This window comes from Genypterus blacodes, unplaced genomic scaffold (genome assembly GCF_046128005.1).
Source record: "Genypterus blacodes isolate CSIRO-AG114 ecotype Tasmania unplaced genomic scaffold, CSIRO-AGI_Gbla_v1 ptg000021l_1, whole genome shotgun sequence".
NCBI classification, from domain to species: Eukaryota; Metazoa; Chordata; class Actinopteri; order Ophidiiformes; family Ophidiidae; genus Genypterus; species Genypterus blacodes.
In genome coordinates this window covers 2,028,190-2,048,880 of record NW_027466834.1, presented here as the reverse complement: position 1 = coordinate 2,048,880, position 20,691 = coordinate 2,028,190, and the positions used below count along the sequence as shown (strand labels likewise).

Sequence of the window (20,691 nt, the reverse complement as noted above, 5' to 3'; positions counted from 1 at the left end):
ATCTGAGTAAAGTAAATTGACAGACAAAACATTCACATTATCATAGAATGTAATAAGCTTATATTTAAGGACATAATTATCAGCCAGGTCATGATTTTTATACTCTTTCTTGAGTTCAGCCTAAATGTAAAACATATTCAAACACTGAATATAACAACGTTTGAGGCTGCAGTACCTGTGTTGTACCAGCGTGGGACACAAGACTGCTGAGGTCACTTGCGCAACAGCTGTGATGTGTGACAAAAGGAAACAAAGGGAGTACAAAAACAAACCGCTTTAATTGGACCGCAGCGGGTCAGTGTTAAATAAATCCATTTACATTAACAACTGCCTCCCGCCAATAACAGACTCCTATATCACTGTTGCTTTATTGTACTGAATGATTCATCACATGGGACAGTCGTAGATGTGGATGGCTCGGTCATCTCCAGCTGAGATGATCTTTGAGCCGCTGCTGTTATACTTCACACTCCACACCTGAGGACAGAGTTAGAAAAAAATGACACATGGACACAAGTCTCAACACTGAATTTCGGGCCCTGATATCTTGTTCAGCATCGCTCTTACGTCATTGTATTGACAAGAATGAAATAGTATTCTATTCTATTGCTACAGCCTTTGAGGCAGTAGTGCACAGAATCAGAATCTTAAGAAATGTATGTGTCAGCTCTCTCACCTGGTCTTGATGGTCAAAGAAAGTGTTGACGCAGGCTCTGGTGCTGGCATCCCAAACCTTTACACTCTTGTCAGAAGAGCTGCGGCATCACAAAAAGAATGTTTTCTTCACACGCTAAAATCAAGTGCAATATTTCTGTGCAGTAGACTGCTAAGGTATCTTACCTGGACACAAAATGGGTGTGATCCGGGGAGAAGGAGACGCTTAGTACCCAGGATCCATGGCCGCTCAGCGTGCCGGCCAGGTTGGCGTGTTGCCTGCAAAAGAAATCAGAACAGGAACTTAAGACGCTGCAACTAAAAAAGCTTTGTGCAAAACCTTCAGCTGAAGCAGAACTCACACGTCGTATATCTTGATGTAGCCATCGTCAGATGCTGTGACCAGGAGCTGAGAGTCGGGAGAGAAGGTGAGAGATCTGATGGGCATAGCGTGACCTGAAGGGAGAGAGAGGGAGAGAGAGAAATAAGGAATGAATATGAAAATTCTGTCCCCTGCACACATTTACCACATTTCATTCCTCTTCATTTCTTTGTCCGGTTCTTTCAAATCATCAACATTTCTCCTCCTGTACGTTGTTACTCATCCATAAGAAGCTTTACACAAAATGAATCCTCCTCCAATTGAACCCACCTTCCAGCGTATGGAGCAGTTTTCCAGTAGCGATGTCAAAGATGTTGATGATTCCATCAATCGCTCCACTGGCCAAATATTTGCCATCAGGACTCTGAAACAGAAAGCGCTTCATGGGTGATGGTGAGCCGGTATCATGCAAACATGTATTTCTTGTACATAACAACACATCAGTAGGTAACATTGTTGGAGAGTATGGTTCCTTACGTAAGCTATACTGAGGATGAATTTCCCTCGTGTGTCCAGTGAATACTCCTTCTTGCCACTTTCCACTCCAAAGATGTTGACTTTGCCATGATGGCTTCCTGTGGCGATGTGTTTAGAGTCTGGAGAGAAGGCGACGCTCCAAGCATCGACTAGAGGAGAGCCGGAAGACAACCGAACCAGGAAGAAGATATTTTACCCACACTCAACAAATCATTACTGTAAGTGGGAACATATGAATCTGGTTCTTCTTCTTCATTCTGTGACAGCACAATGCAAATAAATACAAATAACGTGGACATAATAGTTGGCAAAAGTAAGCAGGACAAGTCAATTTCATAACAAAACAATTTACACTAAAACCTTAAGAAATGCCAAAAACATCTTCATCCTGGTGCAGAGTGATTACTCATCATTCATCATACGAATATGAATCATATGGACCAACATTGTAATCTTTGGTATCGTACCAGGGCCTGCATCCATGGACTTGATCTGCTTGCCAGACTCCAGGTCCCAGAGGCGGATGTGAGCGTCGAGCGAGCTGGAGGCTGCAATGGCTCCGTTCTGACTGATGTCCACCGACACCACACCCAGCTGGTGGCCCTCCAGAGTCCACTGCAGTTCCAGCTTCTCGTCTGACCTGCGGGCACACAGTTCATCACAACAGCCTGTTTATGACGGCAGCACGTCTGACACACACGAATGACTGAGATTCGTCATGACAATGGAGTTGATGTATTTTTCAGGATGCGGAATTTACTTTCTACATCTGTACTACTGTCCAAAATATGTAAGAAGTGTTAGATTAGAAACTGAATAATGTCAGCAGCAAACAGTAGACAAAACAAATCCAGGAATTATACAGGTTGTTACAGAATAATGTTAAGATACTGTATTAGGTAAGAATAACAACTCACCATGTCCAGACTTTCACCATGTCGTCTAATGAGCCGGTGACGATCGTTTCTGTCCCGTCTGCTTCACTTTTGCCCCACGCTGACGTCCAGATGGCGTCATCGTGTGCTGACAGGGAACAACAGTGTTTATCTCTGACAATAGTGTGAGGATAGCTGGTGTTTCATGACAATCCCTTTGCTACATTTGGCAGAAGGTTGATTGAAAAAGGAAAAAATAATATAATATAATTTATTATTAATTCCAGGTGGAGCACTAGGTTGTTTGATTTTACTTTCAAATCCACAAACCACAGTCTGTCTGTGAAAACTATATTTTAAGAGAAACTGTTGTGTTGTTGTGATTCAAACTGACTTGAGACTCACCATGTTCCTGCTTGAAGAGGATGCTGTACTGAAATGAGAGACAGTTAAACTGTTAATCGTTGAATTCCCTCATTCAGGAGACAAACTGGTGGAAAGTACGAAGCGTTCTTACTTGTGTGCTCATGTTTTGGTCCTGGGAGAGACAGCGAACGTACTTTCACCTAAACAAACGTCAAAGTATGTTATTGACGAATGCAGAATGAATAACGTTCACTAATCCACTGCCCTTTGCTTTTATAGATAATTGAGTTTATGTTTCTGTAACATGAAACGTGTTGATATGAAGTGGAAACCCTGAACGCACCACAGTTAGGCTAGGCTAGGCTAAGCTAGCTGTCTGCCTCACGTCTCAGCAGCCAGAAGCCACAAAGCGTACATCAGCATTCAGGATTAGCTGCGATGTTTTCCAGAAGTATTTGTCTATTTCAGCATTTGTGTAAATTGATATCAAAACTGTAATGGGAAACACGTACCTTCAATCGTAATGTGTTGTAAACATTGGCGGCGAGTTCATTTACAGATAGACGCCATTTTCTTTTTCTTCTTCGTTTATTTCAGGTTGATGACATCCAACCAAAAGGTGCACTACTGCCACCTATTGAACTGGAGTGTGACAGTGTGACGTTTGCTATTCTCTTGCAATATTCTATAAATTAAGTAAGTGTAAAGTTAAGGGAGTGTTAAAATAAAAACTATTTTGTGTTTCCACCTGTACACCTCTTAAAGTAACACATGTCCAACTGTATCCATTTACACTTCCTGTATTGTTTACATACTGAGACTAGGATTAAATGTAGATGTCTGTGACCTTTGTAGTCTGCTATGGAGATGACCTCTCCCCATCTATTAAACCCTGTATTCTAAAAAGTTGCCTTATAGGCTTACCTCCTTCACTCCCACTTAAAGGAATATCAATTACATTCTTAAATCAGCACATTCATTTCCTTTTATTCCCTCTTTAAATTAGTTGGCAACAGATAAACCCAAGTGATATTCCAAAGTGAGCTATCTGTGGCTCATCATTGTGACCAAGATAATAGGTGTGGACTCATACTCATCACTCACATTGCAATAATTCAATCATCTTTTCATATCTCTAATTTGAACATTTGTTTATTTTAGCTGCATGCATGTTGAAACCTTTTGTTCTTATGTTTCTAACTGGCTTCACCCAAAGTCAAATTTAAAATTCAGAATTTATCTAAAATTTTGAAAATGAAATTTCTTTGTCATGTCGTTAATATAGATTTGAATAATCATACAAAATCACTTAGATTCATGACAATTAATAATGCTATGATTACAATGATAATCTTCAAAAGTGTCAACAGTTCCATCCCTTCTTCCTTGTCCTCACAGCTCAGAGCTACGAGCTGCACGGTCTCATCGGCAGGCTGCTCCCTCCTGAGCTCATCATTCTGCTGTCTCAAGGTGTTGTTTTCCTCCTGCACGGCCTTTAACTCGCCGCTTTTTTCCTGGAGTCTGGAATCAGCTTCATTCCGAGTGACTCTGCAGTGTTGCGCTCTCAATTCGACCTCCACAAGTTTCCTCCTGAGATCATCGAGCCGCTGTCTCAAGGTCTTGTTCTGCTCCTGCACTGCCTTCAGCGCGCCGCTCACTTTCTGGAGACTCACTGCGGCTTCATTCTGAGTGACTCTGCACTCTTGAGCTCTTGTGGATTTGTCCCTGGCCTGCTGTCTCAAGGCGTTGTTCTCGATCACCAGTCTGGCTGTGCGCTGTATCTCCTCCTCCATCTTTTCCATCATTTCCTGCTGAATTACATTAAACTTGTCTTTCTCATGTTCCTGTTTCCGGAATGTTTTCAAGAACTTACTTATCAGTAAATGCATGTAGTTTCTTGAGGACATGTCTTTTTCATTGGCATTTTTTGAGTGATGAGTCATCTCATGTTGCTTTGTCTCTTTCATGAACTTTTTCTTGAACTCTGTCACGTTAATGTCCAGGAAAGCAAAAATGTTGGAGCTCGTGCTATTCATAGGTCGCCTGTTCATTGCCGGTACAAAGTGTGAGGCTCTTTCTTGAGTCCAGCTCTTTCAGGGGGCACAATGACATTATCCTGTGTGAGTGATGTCACACCGTGTCAGTGATGTCATCATTTGTCTTTGATTTGTGATCCTGCTTGACACTGACACTCAATTCAGAACGTCATTGGCTAAAAGCTGACCATCATATGAAATAATATGGTCCTGGATGCTTTTAATCATGTAGGACGACATTTCACCAGGCAGCCTACAGCTTGTTATTGGAACTGGACCTAAACTCGGAGCCACGGCTGTAATTTATGCTAGCAAAAACTATTACATCAACCACATTACAAATACACACAAACTGTACAAATATTTTACAAAGGTCACATATTTCACACTGATGATGTAATAATATCAAACGATGTCACGATTTCTTCATTATTGTAAGAGCAGAATAGCTAAAATATATTTTCTCATGATATAATATTAAACCCTTTGATTTGTTGTATGCAACTGGCTGCATCCAAATATCTGTCAAATACAGAATTTATCTCAAATTTACATTAACAGTATCTCAGCAGAGTTGCCCTTCTGCTGAGTTCAATTCTATTGAGATTCCATGAAGGTGAAATCTCTGTTTAATGTCTTTAATGCAGATTCTATCATATAAAATGAAAATGATCATGTGCTTACCTTAGTGGAAATGAATGTTAAAAATGCTATAATTACAATTATAAACTTCAAAAGCATTAACAATTCCATTCCCTTCTCTCTGTCCTCACACAGAGCTGCCAGCTGCCCACCTGCTGGCTGCCCCGTACTGAACTCATCATTCTGCTGTCTCAAGGTGTTGTTCTTCTCCTGCACATCCCTGAACTCACCAGTAATTTTGCAGAGACGCTGTTCAGCTTCATTCTGAGTGACTTGGCACTGTTGTACTCTTGATTTAGCCTGCAAAAATCCCCTCCTGAGCTCATCATTCTGCTGTCTCAAGATATTGTTCTCCTCTTGCACGGCCTCAAACTGGCTGCTCATTTCTAAGAGCCTGGAATCAGCTTCATTCTGAGTTACTCTGCGCTGTGGCGCTCTCGACTCGACCTCCAGAAGTTTCCTCCTGAGATCATCGAGCTGTTGTCTCAAGGTTTTGTTCTCCTCCTGCACGGCCTTCAACTCGCCGCTCATTTTCTGGAAATTCAGTGCAGCTTCATTCTGAGTGACTCTGCACTCATGAGCTCTTGTCTTCATCTCCACAGGTCTCCTCCTGAGGTCACTGGCCTGCTGTCTCAAGGCGCTGTTCTCCATCACCAGTCTGGCTGTGCGCTGTATCTCCTCTTCCATCTTTTCCTTCATTTTCTGGTGAATCACGTTAAACTTCTCGTCTTCATTTACCTGTTTCTTGAATGTGTTCAAGAACTTACTCTTCAGTAAATGCATGTGGTTTGGTGAGGACATGTCTTCATCCTTTGAGTGATGAGTCATCTCATGTTGCTTTGTGTCTTTCACAAACCTTTCCTTGAAATCCTTCACGTTATTGTCCAGGGAAGCAATAACATTGGAGCTGTTGTTATTCATGGCTCACTTGTTCCTCTTCAGTACAAACGCATCTGAGCCTGGCCCTTATAAGGGTGCATCATGATGTCATCCTGTGGGAGTGACTTCATCCGGGTGTAATTATCACTCACCGACTGAAAACATGTCATTGGTTAAAAGTTAACCCTCAAATGTAATAACACATCTTGTCTCTCATGTGTTTAATAATAGAGGCTGCCATGACGCTGACTAGATGCCTGCAGGAATTTAAGAAGAGATATACTGATCTTTTATTCATTCAGAAAGTGGGTAAGATATGTTCATAAAAGTATATTTTGTGCTATAATAACATATCGACATATTCTAAAGGGAATATGATGATTTTTTTCAGCCATTTGTTTGTTTAAAATAATTTGTAACATCAGAAATGAATCAGTCAGTCAATTAGATATGGACTTAAAATGCTAAACATGGTGCATTCCTCATTATTGCAAGAGCAGTATAGCTGAAATGTATGTTTTCATGATGCAATGTTTTTTCTGATATTGGCCCGGCAGTTCAAATAGAGCTGTTGGGGTTAAATGCTTAGCTCATAGGCACCTCAGCTGTAGCTTTTGCCCCTGTAGTGTCGACTTGGAACGATCACAGTGTTAAACATCACAGTAGGAAACATCCAAACAACACTGGCTGCACATTACATAATATGGCTGATACACAGAAACTCTCATTCCACTGAGATCAGCATAGATAAGAAATACTCATTATCAGTGCCATTAATAATCTGTTTGATCTATGGGTGTGGTGCCGTTATGGTTTGCGGCTAGGTGGCTCATACTTTTCATATCTTGAGCTAATTTAATCCAGCGTGTTATTAGAGATGCAGGAGGATTTTGTTAGATGATTTGTTAGATAAGTAAAAGTAAGTCAAACTTTGGAGTAAAGGAACACCATCCTCTTAAATATAGAATAAAAAAATATCTGCAGAACCACATCTCTTGATCAAACCTGGGTTCTATAAATATAATCTTCAAGTTTTCATTAAGTCTGTTGGTCCCCAGAGGAAAGCGACACGTGGGTTCAGCTGCACTGTATTAATGGGACAGAGCTGCTTTCAGGGGGAGGGACCTCCTCTGACTCCCATAGATACAAGACAGTATCGCTATAAAAGAGCCAAGACTGGGTTGCATGCAACACACTGAAGACATCACTGAGACACACAGGCGAAGCAACGACAAGTGTGTGCGGAAAAACAGGGAACCCGGAGGAAGACTTGGGTGTGACAGTGTGGAGACAAGAGTGTAGAAGAGGAGGAGGAGGAGGAGGAGGAGGAGGAGGAGGAGAGTACAAGGAGGGAGAGAGAGAGCACGAGAGAGAGAGAGAGAGAGAGATCAGAGCGTGGAACAGTTTCTTTTTGCATGCGAAGAAGCCCTTGCAGTCATTATCTGCAGACATGCCTAACTTTGCTGGCACCTGGAAGATGAGGAAGAGTGAGAATTTCGATGAACTTCTCAAAACCTTGGGTAAGCCCTTTCTTGCCTGCACGTCTCCCCCTTGTCTCCCTCTTTCGTCCCTCTCCCTTTTCACTGCATCCCTGCATGAGACTGACTATCCATCATGTCTGTAAAAAAAAAAAGGCTTTTCTTGTTCCTCCCCAATGGAATGCTTTACTTCCAACAACATGGCATTGTCCCGAGCAGCTCCCTGGGAAAAGGAGGCACAGATCTGCCCGGAGATGCTGCTGAGGAAAATCCCTCTGCCATACTCCAGATATGAAACACTGGATGCAAAATTCCAAGCGAAACAGACACGGCATTGTTAGCAGGAACATTTAGGGAGGGGGGTGCACAACATTATTCATGTTAAACATTTAAGTAGGGCATGAAGCATTAGCAGGGCCAGGGGACATCTCTGAAGCATGTCTGCTCTCAGGGGTCCTCTCTTTCTCTTCTGTAATTGGGATGGTTGACTGTTCGATGTGTTTTAAGTGCGTCAGTCAGTTGCGTGTCGGTGTTTCTTCAAATCCAAACTGAAACAGACTTGGGGGATGAAAAGGTTCTGCTGCAGCAACTCAATTCCAACTTTTTAGGCATGACCAATATATGGCAGCAAACTCGGCAACTGGTGTCAGAGAGAATGGACATTTCTTGCATTTCTGCAGCACTGAACGGGGCGTGAGTGTGATTTCTCTGGGGCTTGACTGCATATTTTGCTCTGAAATGTGCTCCTTAATGCAATGTCTCCATAAATATGCTCACCAATACAAACTATACTAAATGATTTTTCCATAATCTACTTAATCTCCTCTTGAAAGGTCAACCAAGAACACATTTACATTGAAATTCCAAGATATTTATCTCTGCTTAAGGTCCTTAAATTGTGATTTGTGACCATTAGAAATGACAAAGACGGATCTCAGCCTGTTTGAGTTTAGCACGCTTGGTATTCCTCCGGTGAGCCATAAAGAAACTGTTGCTCTGAATGGAGATTCAGTGGGTCGCCACGTTCATGAACACATTAACCACATCTGCCTGAGTGGAAACCTCGTTTGCTCTTACATAAGGACTTTGTCCGTGTAGAGCGGCTTCGGCCAGCTCATGTGGTTTCCAGTGCTCCTGGGCCGCCACTTTCCATCAACGTCTTCATAATGATCTGTTGAGGTGGAGGTTTCACTACTGTAGGGAGGGGATTGTTCTGCAGGGAGATGATAGCAAAGGAGCGAGGGAACCCACTGGGGGAATGGAGCTGACTCAGAGTTTGACCATTAAGACTTGCCATGTGTGTGTGTGTTTCTGTGTGACAAGGGTCCATGAGATGCAGAAGTGATGGCTTTAAGCATGAGGATCATGGCTGAACCATACAGTATGTGTTAGTGATGTATGTGATGATAACAAGTGCGTCACCTTTGCTAACTAAGAAACTGCTGCTGGCTGCTTGTAGTTAGAGTGATCAAGGAACAGACTTGTACAGTGTTCAGTTACATTTGTTCTGGTTATCAATATATATTTAAAATGGCATATATTGAACACAGAAAGGAAATACATTTACAAACAACATATTATAAAAGCATATTTAAGACAATTAATCACATGGCGTGACCAGTGAATCATGGGTGGGTCCAATGGAAGCCGTCAGACTGATGTGTGTTCATGTTTGGGTGTTAACAAAGCAAAGCCAAAGAGGGTTTGGACTTCGCTCCAACTAAGCGAATATGAATTCAGAGATCTAACAAACACATAATAACTTTTCACATGTGGTTGTATCTCAAACTTTGATCATTTATGGTGTAGTTGGTGTTGATACAGGCATATCCCCAATATGATAAGCATACATGTCACACTTACATGTGCATATCTGAAATTATATTGCTCTCAAATATATCTGAGTACCTGTGGACCACATATGCAAAACATACGTACAGTATGGCTATGCTGCTTTATATGACTATTAGTCAAGGATGTATGTCACATATATGCAAGTCTGTGTATGTGACATACAGTAGATACATGATGTACTGCATGTGCTTAACTCAACATATCTGTCATTTGCACATTATGGATATGGATTGACATGCATACATGTTTTTGATTTCATTCTTAACATATGGGAAAATTACATAAAAGTGCCGTCTGGCCGGACATGCAGTCAGAGTGGATGCCAGATGGCCAAACAGGGCTACGAGCCAAACCTGAGCCACTGTTACAAGCACCAGACAAAGCAGAGCACACACAGACCTCAACTGTCACCTCCAGAGATGATTTTTCTCGTCCCAACATAACCAAATAATCCCTCCCACAGACTGCTGCGCCACCATTCCACAGATTTCACTCAGTTTTGAGCAGCAGCTGAGGTTACAGAGCATTTATCCTCATCTTCTCTTTTAAATTGTCAACATTTCTCTCTGTCTTGTTTGCTCCCAATTTGCTGGCAGTGTGAGATGTAAGAATGACATTTCTTTTGTGTTCAGCACACACAATCTAGGGAGACATAAAGCCAGCGTGTGTTACTGTATTTGATGTCATGCGTATGATAGAAGCTGACAGGAAGGACTGCAGAGCTTCAAGAGCTGCTAGCATGCAAGCCAGTGACACATTTGTGGCTGTTTTTGGAGAGTTTTCTTACCAACAACTCCTCCAGGAGTTCCTTCATTCTGCTATTGTTATCACTCACTTTCCCTGGAAGACACATGAGTCCAGCTTCCTTCAAAATTAAATCGCAGTATTAATCTGCCTTTGCTGTAACACTGACACATTCTCTTTTCTGGTCTGGGTTATGTTTGGTCAGGAGTGAATGCCATGTTAAGGAGGGTGGCTGGGGCTGCGGCCTCGAATCCCCACGTGGAGATCCGTCAGGACGGTGAGCAGTTCTACATCAAGACGTCCACCACCGTGCGCACCACCGAGATCAACTTCCAAATCGGAGAAGAGTTTAACGAGGAGACAGTGGACGGACGCAAGTGCAAGGTCAGTAGCATTGCAAAGGGAAATGTTTTTTAAAAATCACATAGAAAGAAATCGCAGTTCAGAAAGAGAGGCAGAGAGGCATGCAATTTAACAGTTTCATCAAAATCAAAAAGCTGGATTGGCCTTCAAAAGTTTAAACCTGTCAATGTCTTGGTATTAACACTGAATCAGATAATCAGATTGCCGAATAGTTGTATTGCAAAGAGGCAGCATTTGTTGGAGACGGATGTTCAGGTGATGAGAGACTTCTATTCCAACATAGACAACAAGGTTAGCAGCAATTTAATACATACCAATCATTTTCATTTTTATGCTATTGATCAGTTCTTTAATCTTTAAACATATCGTCTGTGCAGGCAGAATATTCTGCATGTGGCTTCCCTCAGTACTCTAAGAATATTTAAGGCCTTCAAGATGCTTTGCATGCGATTGTTGCTGAGGGCTCGATAAAAAATTAATACCTTTCTGGAGTCTCACCCATTGGTATCGTCCTCACGTCTGTGCAGCAGGATTAAGGGAATCTGGAGTTGGGATAGATGGGAATTGCTCTCTGAGCCCTGAGGGGAAATCTCACAGCCAAGCCAGCAGACAATAAGACTGAAGTCTGAAACTGGTCGGATTGTTTGATTATTTGAATCAAATCTCTGATTGTGTCCAAGAAATGAATTACCAAACAATGGTTACCATGTAAACAATGTTGATGAAAAGGAGTACAGGAGAAACATTCAAATCATTTATACCACAATGTAAAAGTACTGATGCATTCAAAATCTTATGAATGTGCCCATTCAGCGGTTTCAGTAAAGTTTCCAGGCTGCAGTGACAGGAGAGCAGTTACATAATCCTGCTGCAGGCTCTATATATACAGTGTGTATAGATATGAACTGTTGCACTCACACATATCTTCAGCCTTTCTCAACAAAGGAAGATTTGGGGTTTTGTGGATCAGAAAATTCATATTGTAAATTGCAGGACGTTGGGTTATATTACAAATTTAATTTAGGAGAAAATATGTAATGTGAACAGAATGCCAAAGTCATGTTTTATTACAGTATCCTTCTTGATTACATCCATTATAAGCTTAGCATGTTCTTATATTTACTACCTGAGCTCTCAAACTATACAAATGACAAAAACAACTCCAAGATAGTTTAATAAAAATTATTTGGTGTAAATGCAAATAGATGATAGAAGTTTTTATAACTGTCAAATCCCTTTCACCAGGTATCTTCCAGGACAGATAACTATATTTGATCCAAGCTGTACTAACACAGGAACTGGATATGTTTCGACTCTTGAGTGTCTGTGTATTATTTTTTTTTTTTTTTGTGAAGAGTTTTCAGTTTCAAATTTTATTCAGAACTATGTAATAAATAATGAATAAAAAAAGATGAATTTTGGGTAATAGCACACAGTGGTATTCATACTTGTGGGGAGGAAAATATTTCACGTGGTAAAGGAAAAATGTCTGACTATTGAATTAACAAAATTCAACCAACATTCTAAGAAATTGGAGATTTGCATTTTAGGAAAACCGTGCTGTGATTCTGGGTACGTGAAGAATGGAATTCATTAAGGGTTTCATCTGCAGTATGTCTGCTCAGACTGGAACAACTGTATAGAATCAGACTATACTGAGCCACACTGTCACGTCTATTTCTTTGTTTTATAGAGCTTCATGATGCAATCACATTGCTATCAGGGCAGACATGACCTAATTCAGAGCCAACGAGACAGTCCTCCTTCTGTCTGTGCCCTGGGGCATGCTGGGTACTGGACATGTCGAGATGTCTCACAATTTAGCTTTGGCCACATGAACTCTGGGCAAGTGGCCAAATCTGTGTTTGTGCTCACATCTATCACATTCTTTATTTTGAGGTTTAATAATGAAAATGATGTTGTGAATAGTATATTAAGCTTCTTCCTCGCTAAGAAGACGTCAGTACAGTGGGGGTCAGCAGCACACAAGTACTTGTGTAGTTATCATAACGAAAGGCAGACTCTAAACCTGCAGGAAGCGGCGTCTACCCTGACGCTGGCAAATGTGCAGGATGGGTTTGGGGGTGTCTCAGGTGGAAGGCTTGGCAGCAGAGGGCTAAGTGGAGTTTGGCTGAGGCCGGCTGCCCCTGTGGTTAAAAGGATTACACGCTGATCTGTGCCTGGCAGAGAGCAGAGGGCTTATTAACATGGCCACAAGGTTAAAAAGCTCCTTTTAAATCGGTGAGAGGGCTAAGGGATCGGGTGGAAGGGAAGGGGATAAGATACACAGTGTCAGTCACAGAGAAGGAAGAACAGATGGGATTTAGCTCAGAGTGGAAATCATACATGTAGAGCTTCGGTACTTGCTGGATAAAGCGGCATGATGAAAGACTACTAGCAACATGAAGAACACTGAAGATGAATGATAAATAACAAACAATCAAATGTTGATGGTAAACAAACAAGAAACCATAGCCGCAGGAGTCACAATGTTGCTTCTTACTGGCAATATTCTGGCCTTTGTGATGAATTCTCAATTGCCTTACTTGAGGGTTTTGGGGAGAAAGGTGAACGTGCAGGCTTGTCTTGCCAGATCAGGGCCGTTGTGGTGAGACTGTCGTGCCTTATTATGTTATCGCTGACAGAAAGTAGACAGTGTGCTGTGGTGAGGATGCAGCAAATCACAGGCAACCCAAAATCCTCAGACTGACACGGGTTAACAGAACAGAGGACCCAAGCGCAGATTAACAGTTTAACAGTTAAAAGGATTTATTCAGATGGGCAGAGGTATCCAGAGGAGCAGGCTGGAGGCGGCGTCGGGGACAAGTGGGGTAGGTCTGAGGGCTGGTGGCGAGAGACGAGGTCAAGTGCAGGTGTGGGTCGGTAAACAGGAGCTGAGACAGAAGACGTGGTCAGGGCCAGGCTTTGGGTTGGTAGACAGGTAAAACAAGATCAGAGGAGAAGTACTAACACAAGGATTGCAAACACAAGGAAGGCACAAACGATAACAAACTGACAAAGAACACACGGAACACAGGGATATATATACCGTATATACAAGACAGGGGAGGAGACAAGGAGACACAGGTGAACGACATTAGGGAAGGCAGGTCATCACGCTGACGGGGAAGCACAGGAGGTCAAGAAGTGAAGATGCATGAAACAGAGACAACACAGTGAGGTTCAAAATAAAACAGGAAGTGGCGAATATGACACAGACCAGTGGGAATGCAGTGAACCCTGGAGCCCAATTGAATTGGTTGCTTTGCACTGAGGGTGAATAACTGGGATTTGAACGACTTGTGCGTCATTTCTCTCCCACACCAAATTCGTCATGGTAAGTAAACCCCACAAATGAGGGCATTTATAAGAATATCTATGATGTCACCCATAGGTATTTTAGGTATTTTAAAGTATTGATTTTGGTTTGGAGCAATTACGAATATTTTGGGGATTATTGGACTGGAGTTTGGTTAAATAGACGATGTAGAACAATCAAGCAACAAGGTGCAGTGGACGAGAGGCAGGATACATTGATGATCACGCAGTGATCTGTGGGAAAAGACGAGACCAGGCAGGAGCAACAATGTTTTTTTATGCACCCCATGAAATTTGGTCAAATTCCAAATGAAGACCTGGCAGGAAATGAGATGTTAACAGATGCAGATGTTCTGATTAGGAAAACACCACAGATAAATAGCACACAGCAGCAGAACAAATGCCTCAAACGAGCAGGATGAATTTCTTTCAGTCTCATATGTGTGTGTGTGTGTGTGCGTGTGTGCGTGTGTGTGTGCGTGCGCGTGTGTGCGCGCGTGTGTGTGCGCGTGCGTGCGTGTGTGTGTGTTTAAGTGTGCATGCAGAGAATGAGATCAAATCCATCCAAGTCACAGGCAGAGACTGATGGGGGTGTAAGAAAGGAGCCGTAGCCAATTGACTCTCTGGGTTCAGGCTGAAAAAATAGAGCTTCAGAAAGCTCTGCTCTTGTTCAGTTTGGCAGTGGCCCACAGGGATCCGTGATGGGTCCTTTTACCTTTGATATGGTGATTAACATTTGCCTCTGAGAAACTGAGGCTCAATCTGGACTCGACAAATTATCAGCAAACGCTTCAATTCATGGTTTTAAGACCTTTAAGTCCTTTAAAGAAGTACATTGCACTATATGACTTACTCCACACAATTTATCTCTCTGGATCACCACAGCTTTTGTCATGGAAACCTCAAAATAAAAGTACTTATCTGAACAGACTTGAACAGATTCTCCATTTGCTGTTCTCCAAATTTGAAAAACAAACGCAATATTTCCGGTGTTTTCTGACCTTTTGCTTCTGTTTTGTTGCACCTGCTGTCCACAGAGCCTCGCCACCTGGGAGACAGAGAACAAGATGCGCTGTCAGCAGACTCTGGTGGACGGCATCGGCCCCAAAACCTACTGGACCCGAGAGCTGAGCGGCAACGAGCTCATACTGGTGAGTGCTGGTCATTAGTGTGACACTAAATACATACATCATTTTAAATTGTAAAATTCACTAAACCACACTGAAGTTCTGTTTTCACTCATGTTGTCATGGTTGGTTTGCTGCTTCTGTGATCCTTTATTATAGATGTTTCTTTATTCAAGTATATTGTTACATTAAGGCTTGTTTGTCCTTGGTGAAGGTATGTGCCCGAATATTGGTTAATGAGGTTCTACAGAGGCAGCAGATGGTTACTTGGCTTTGTCTGGTGGCTGAACTGTATGGTTTCTGTGTTACAAAGGGAGGCTCGAACCTCTGATGCATTAGGATGAGTTTTCAGAGCAGTTGCTGTACTCCGCTTGAGAAATGGTTAATGAAACAAGGCAGGGGTGTATGAAGTCACCCTGGAGATTCATCCATAAAGGAAACGAGGGAGGCTGTTTCCCAAGGAGTACAGCTTTCATCCTTCCCACAGAGAGACGTGAAAGGAGAACAAGAGGAGCTGCTCACACTGCAGTAGCACGCCTGTATTTAGCCAGATTAATATGGGTAGGAGTCGCTGGGTCTAAAGCCTCCAGAACGATGTGCAGGGGTACAGTCCAAGACCAACGGACCGACTGATGGTTCTCAGGAACTCGGCAGCTTTCTTCTCTGAGCAGTCGGTGCTCCCACGGTCGGCTTTGTTGCGTAAGCGCTTGGAGGGTCCACGTCCAACACATGAAACAATACAACAGGTTTACAAAGTAATCACAGGATGTTTACAGAGGGTCATGTTACAGGACAGCAGGCAGAAGAGCAGAGAGAGCTTTTTGTATCATTCTTGTGGTTCATCTGTTCAGGCCCTTGATATGAGCAGGCAGAACATATGAAATGGCTCCGACGTTGGGGTGGTAGAAGCAGAACGTGTGAAAGGCAACAGCAGCCACAACCTTTAGCCTGGAAGTGCTAATGGATGGAGGCCGATATGGCTGAGATGTCTCTGCTCTTCTCACCTTGAGCCCACGGGATCACACCGTCCAACACACACACACGCGCACACACACACACACTACACACACACACACACACACACACACACACACACACACACACACACACACGCACACACACACACACACACACACACTCACCCTAAACAGGAATCTGCAGAGAAATTGGGAATCTACATTTAGGAGGAATGAAATTGGCTTCTGTGGGTCGTGTTCCCCGTGTTCCCAAGAAAACTCCAACTCCAAGACTGCTAACAACCAGTCATTGTGTTTCTTAACTCTTCAGTTGGACATTTTCAGAATGTTTTGTGTCTTGTGTTTAGCCTCATGGACGTTTGTGTGCTTGAGAAACATACAACCTCATTGTTGAGCCAATAGCCCAAGTAGAGTGACGTAGTTTCCTGTTACTGTCTATCTATGGAGGTTTTCACTCATACTGCTCATTTGACATGTAGTAATTCAAAGCAACTGGACTCATTTGAGGCCTGATTTTACTTCTAAACTGTCACAATCATGGACAGTAGCAGATTACTATTGTGGAACGTTTCAGATGCAAGTCATGTTTGCACCCAGATGACCTCATTTTGGTGGGACAAGTACAGGGAAAACCCAAACAAACAGTGTGAAAGTTTCCCAAGAATCCCACAGACGCTGAGACAAGGAAACAATATGCTGAGCTCGATAAGCTTCAGCCTCAAAGGAGGACTCACACTCGCAATGCAATGGTCTGATGATTCGTGGCAGTTTGCACTGTAAGTGGGGCACATTTCCATACGATTTGCATGATCCGTTTAATTGGTTTAGTCTGGAAACCGTAGAGGAAAGTCTTGGAATTCTTCTCCGGCTAGATCAGTCTGGAAACACTTGAAGCATGAGCATCCAGGGAGCAGACTTCCATCTGGGAAGAGTGAGACTGATGGGCTTAATTTTGAATGTTGATGATGTGATGAACTCATTAACAAGGGACAAACCAGGATTTTCTTTAGATTTTCACCCAATTCAAAGTTGTCCTCAATTTACCTTATGATAAAACAAGAATCTTTTAAAAACATTTTCATTTACGACTGAAGGCATACTTTTTTTTTTGTTGCCAATTTAACCAATTACTTTCAAACCCATCAGTTGGAGTGGCGGGTTCTAATGAGTATTACGTGACTAAAATGCAAAACTATTCTTTGTTTCCTCCAGACGTTTGGTGCAGATGATGTCGTGTGCACACGGATTTACGTCCGGGAATGAAGCTCTGCACCTTCAGCAGGAGAGAAACCCAGCTGGAGCCCAACAACACTATCTGTCACACTAACATATTTTCTCTAATATTTTCCTCTTCAATATCTCAGCAAAATCTGTGTAGTCCCCACATACAATAGCAACATTTGTGTAACCTGGATATTTTGTTGTGTGTAATGTCTTTACAGTCCTGCAGTAACAGTAGCTGGATGTTTAGTAACCAAATCTGCAATCCTGGTAGAATTAAGTCATCAACTGGATTAAATAAACATTCATGTTCAATGACAAGCAACAATAAACATTGGACAAAACGTATCGGAACTATGTGTGTTTGTGTGTGTTTGTGTACATTCAGTAAGTCTCCTTCAGTTTAGCCCCCAAAAAGGTTTGGAACAGCCCTGAAATACAACCTTAGAACAACAAGGTGTTCATCATTGTGTTCGTCATCATGTTTGTGGTGTTCTAATTCGACATGTGGTGGTCATTTGGTAAGGCTTCAGTCTCGTAGCTGAGGATCATTGGTTCAAACCCTGTCCGTGCCTCAAAACCATGTTCATAACCTTCCATCACCTCCTTGTGTTCCTTCCCAGACACCCCCAAGCAAAACAACTTCTTGTAACAACGCATGTACCAACATCAACAGAGCAAACCCAAATTATGCCTAAATGAGATAAACACAGTACACCTTCCACAGTCAACAACATAACAGCTTTTCATTTAAAGGATTTTAAATTCCTAGTAGCACATGCAGACATTTGTTGCATTGCATCATGTGTTTCAGGATTGAAAGAGATGAACGTGAGGTAGATATGAATCTTTCCTTATGTGATTTTGCCCTCAGGTCCGTCATGTGGCACCATTATTGGAACACAGTGGTACAGTAGTGCTGTGGTCAGTCTGTCTGACCTCTTTCGCTTCACTAGCTATTCTAACCTGATTGCTCACTGCTCTATGCTGCCCCCTGTTGTGCACAGAGAGCTCAGTCAATAGGAAAATTAACTGAAATTATGTTGCTGCCATTCATTTGATTTTCGCTAAACGGAACAATACAGAGACCAAACCAGCAATGTTTTTATGGAGTAATTACAACTTGATGAGCAGTTTGGACATGATCCGGTAAAGAGTCCAATACATTTTGGCAGAGGTTAGCCTGATGGTGGCGCTGTAGCAAGAATGTTTACATTTTGGCCACGTTTTCACCATAAGCCATAGAATCAATATCATTTTGTTTGGGATTCCTTTGGTTAACCCACACCCATCAATACAGGCCTAAATAGATTTTCTGCCATTTTTTAATTTCCCCTCCTTTAATTGGAGGTTTTCTCACCAAACTGGTGGTAATGGTGTTATCATTAGTTTACACAATAATCTGCTGTTTCATCATTGAGAGACGGATCCATAATTGGTGGACTGTTGGGCCTTGGTGGAGGTATGCACCCTATAGTTTACCCTCAGTGTTACTGTGCAGAAGTAAGCTGTGCAAACACGGCAGTGCAATACAACTGTACAAATGTTTCTATCGGAAAACCATTGGGAAAGTCAAGACTCTTCCCCCTAGCAGGTGCACAACAAATATATCTCTGGCCAAGGCCAAGACAGACAGACAACCTTATTAATGTGAATTAGCTGCAGCCTCTCTTGTGGTCAGAGGGCTTGGCAGAGAGTAGAGCCCCCTCCTCACTGGGGATATGGACAGAAAGTGGCACAACATCAAAAACAAAAAGCAAATCTGTCTCTGTCCTTCACTGCTGCCAGGGATTCAAAGGTTGGTCCATTCAACACTCGGCCTCACGAGAACCAACACAGCGGCCCGGCGACTGTTCCCATTCCTCAATGCCAAGGCTGCAGGGACGCGTCTGTGCCGCCCCTGCTTTTTGACCTGGTATCCACTGAATGAATGAGTTTCCTCCTGAGTGCATCACAATGCTCCAGGAAGCAAGGGCCAGGGCGTGCGCCTGCTGTGATGTTAATTTAATGACAAGCTGCTGTTTAGATGGCAGGTCCAAACAGCTGAATAAAGGGATTGTTTTATTTTGCTCTAGTTTGCAGAGAAGGGGCAGAGTGCCCACGGGGGCCCCTCTCTCTGTCTGTCTTAATGCAATGCTCTGGTCACCAAACAGTGGACCCTCTGTGAGTCCAGCAGAGTACAACGCTGCTTCCTAAAGACAAAAACAAAGGTTTCCCTCCACTCCACCACTTGTGTCCCAGTTAAGCTCCTCCCCGGCTTTGAGCTTTGGGAATTTGGGTTTTGGAGTATTGGAGACTCCAAAACTCTCCTGCCTCCTCCTCTGTGTCATAGGTCATGTTTATCACATCATTCAGGCACGGTGGCCAAGTGGTAAGGTGTCGGTTGATAACCTGTTTTACCCTCTTCTGTCTCACACACACGTCCATACGGGGACAGTGGCTGCAAATAAGCTTACATTTACATCTGTCATGTTCTATGTAACAATGTCTACATATATGGTCCTTGTTAAATAAAACAAATTCATTAATTCAAGGTGACATATCAGTGCATGTGTGTTCTTACAGCAGTACACGATGCCAACCAATCAAGCCAAAGCGACGACTTTAAGTAAGTTTATTAATGTATCTGCCAGTTTGTGCAGAAAAGTTATCTAAAGGTAAAAAGAGTTGACGTTTCCTGCCTGTTGAAGCTGCAGGAGCCGAGCATGTTAAATGGACTGTGCTGCAGGCCTTTTCAGCAGTTACATAAGCTTGCCAGACTTCATTATCCCATTACAGAGGCGAGGAGCCTGCAGCGTTTCTCATCATCAAAGCAAATCAGGCCTACCAGGCATGTCATTTGTGCTCCTGCATTTATCACCACACAGACAAATCCTTCACAGAACATCTCACTGATGTTCAGAGCCAGAAAAACAGCCTCCGCAGGTAGAAATCACCTACATCTGGCTGGAGGCAGAAGAAGCTGCTCTGTGGTATTTATAGCTCCATCTTGCATATCCTGTATTTAAATGAATCCCCTTGATACTACAATCTAGTGTGTTCCACAAAGACTTTACCATTAGGGTATAATCTCACATCGTTTGGATAAGATATTTATGTCTTGCACACACAGATAAGGAAATCATCTGAATCTGTACACATTTTGATTATGATTGCTAATAAACTCAAATCCAGACCGACAAGTATACAGATTTATTGCCGTTATCAAAAACTGTAGCTGCTCAAAGCTTTTTAAAACTACAGGAGCCCCTAAAACCCCCACACACAAGAGCAGAACAGAACTGGATCTGGTCTCCCT

General features: G+C 42.6%; 2 protein-coding genes across 2 annotated transcripts; one reads left to right on the top strand and one right to left on the bottom strand.

The window, feature by feature from the left end:
• Positions 1-259: 259 nt before the first annotated feature.
• Positions 260-3,372, bottom strand: skic8 (SKI8 subunit of superkiller complex). Its single transcript, XM_076142171.1, has 11 exons — positions 3,267-3,372; positions 2,906-2,954; positions 2,794-2,821; positions 2,431-2,536; positions 1,981-2,153; positions 1,514-1,662; positions 1,307-1,400; positions 1,017-1,110; positions 841-933; positions 677-755; positions 260-477 (listed from the first exon to the last, which is right to left on the bottom strand). The coding sequence occupies exons 2-11, from the start codon at positions 2,915-2,917 to the stop codon at positions 388-390; spliced, it is 918 nt and encodes a 305-aa protein (XP_075998286.1). The 5' UTR covers positions 2,918-2,954; positions 3,267-3,372; the 3' UTR covers positions 260-387.
• Positions 3,373-7,506: 4,134 nt separating this feature from the next.
• On the top strand, positions 7,507-17,710 carry crabp1a (cellular retinoic acid binding protein 1a). Its single transcript, XM_076142363.1, has 4 exons — positions 7,507-7,831; positions 10,593-10,771; positions 15,106-15,219; positions 17,385-17,710. Exons 1-4 carry the CDS (start codon positions 7,762-7,764, stop codon positions 17,433-17,435), a joined length of 414 nt encoding a protein of 137 aa, XP_075998478.1. The 5' UTR covers positions 7,507-7,761; the 3' UTR covers positions 17,436-17,710.
• The last annotated feature ends 2,981 nt before the right edge of the window (positions 17,711-20,691 follow it).

Bases quoted from the DNA above. Each gene is read 5' to 3' on its own strand.
- skic8 (XM_076142171.1), bottom strand. The intron at 934-1,016 runs GTGAGTTCTGCT...TTTCTTTTGCAG, and splicing joins TACATCAAGATATACGACGT to GCAACACGCCAACCTGGCCG. The intron at 478-676 runs GTGAGAGAGCTG...CTCTGTCCTCAG, and splicing joins TCTTTGACCATCAAGACCAG to GTGTGGAGTGTGAAGTATAA.
- crabp1a (XM_076142363.1), top strand. From the start codon at position 7,762: ATGCCTAACTTTGCTGGCACCTGGAAGATGAGGAAGAGTGAGAATTTC. The intron at 10,772-15,105 runs GTCAGTAGCATT...TGCTGTCCACAG, and splicing joins TGGACGGACGCAAGTGCAAG to AGCCTCGCCACCTGGGAGAC. The intron at 15,220-17,384 runs GTGAGTGCTGGT...TGTTTCCTCCAG, and splicing joins GCGGCAACGAGCTCATACTG to ACGTTTGGTGCAGATGATGT.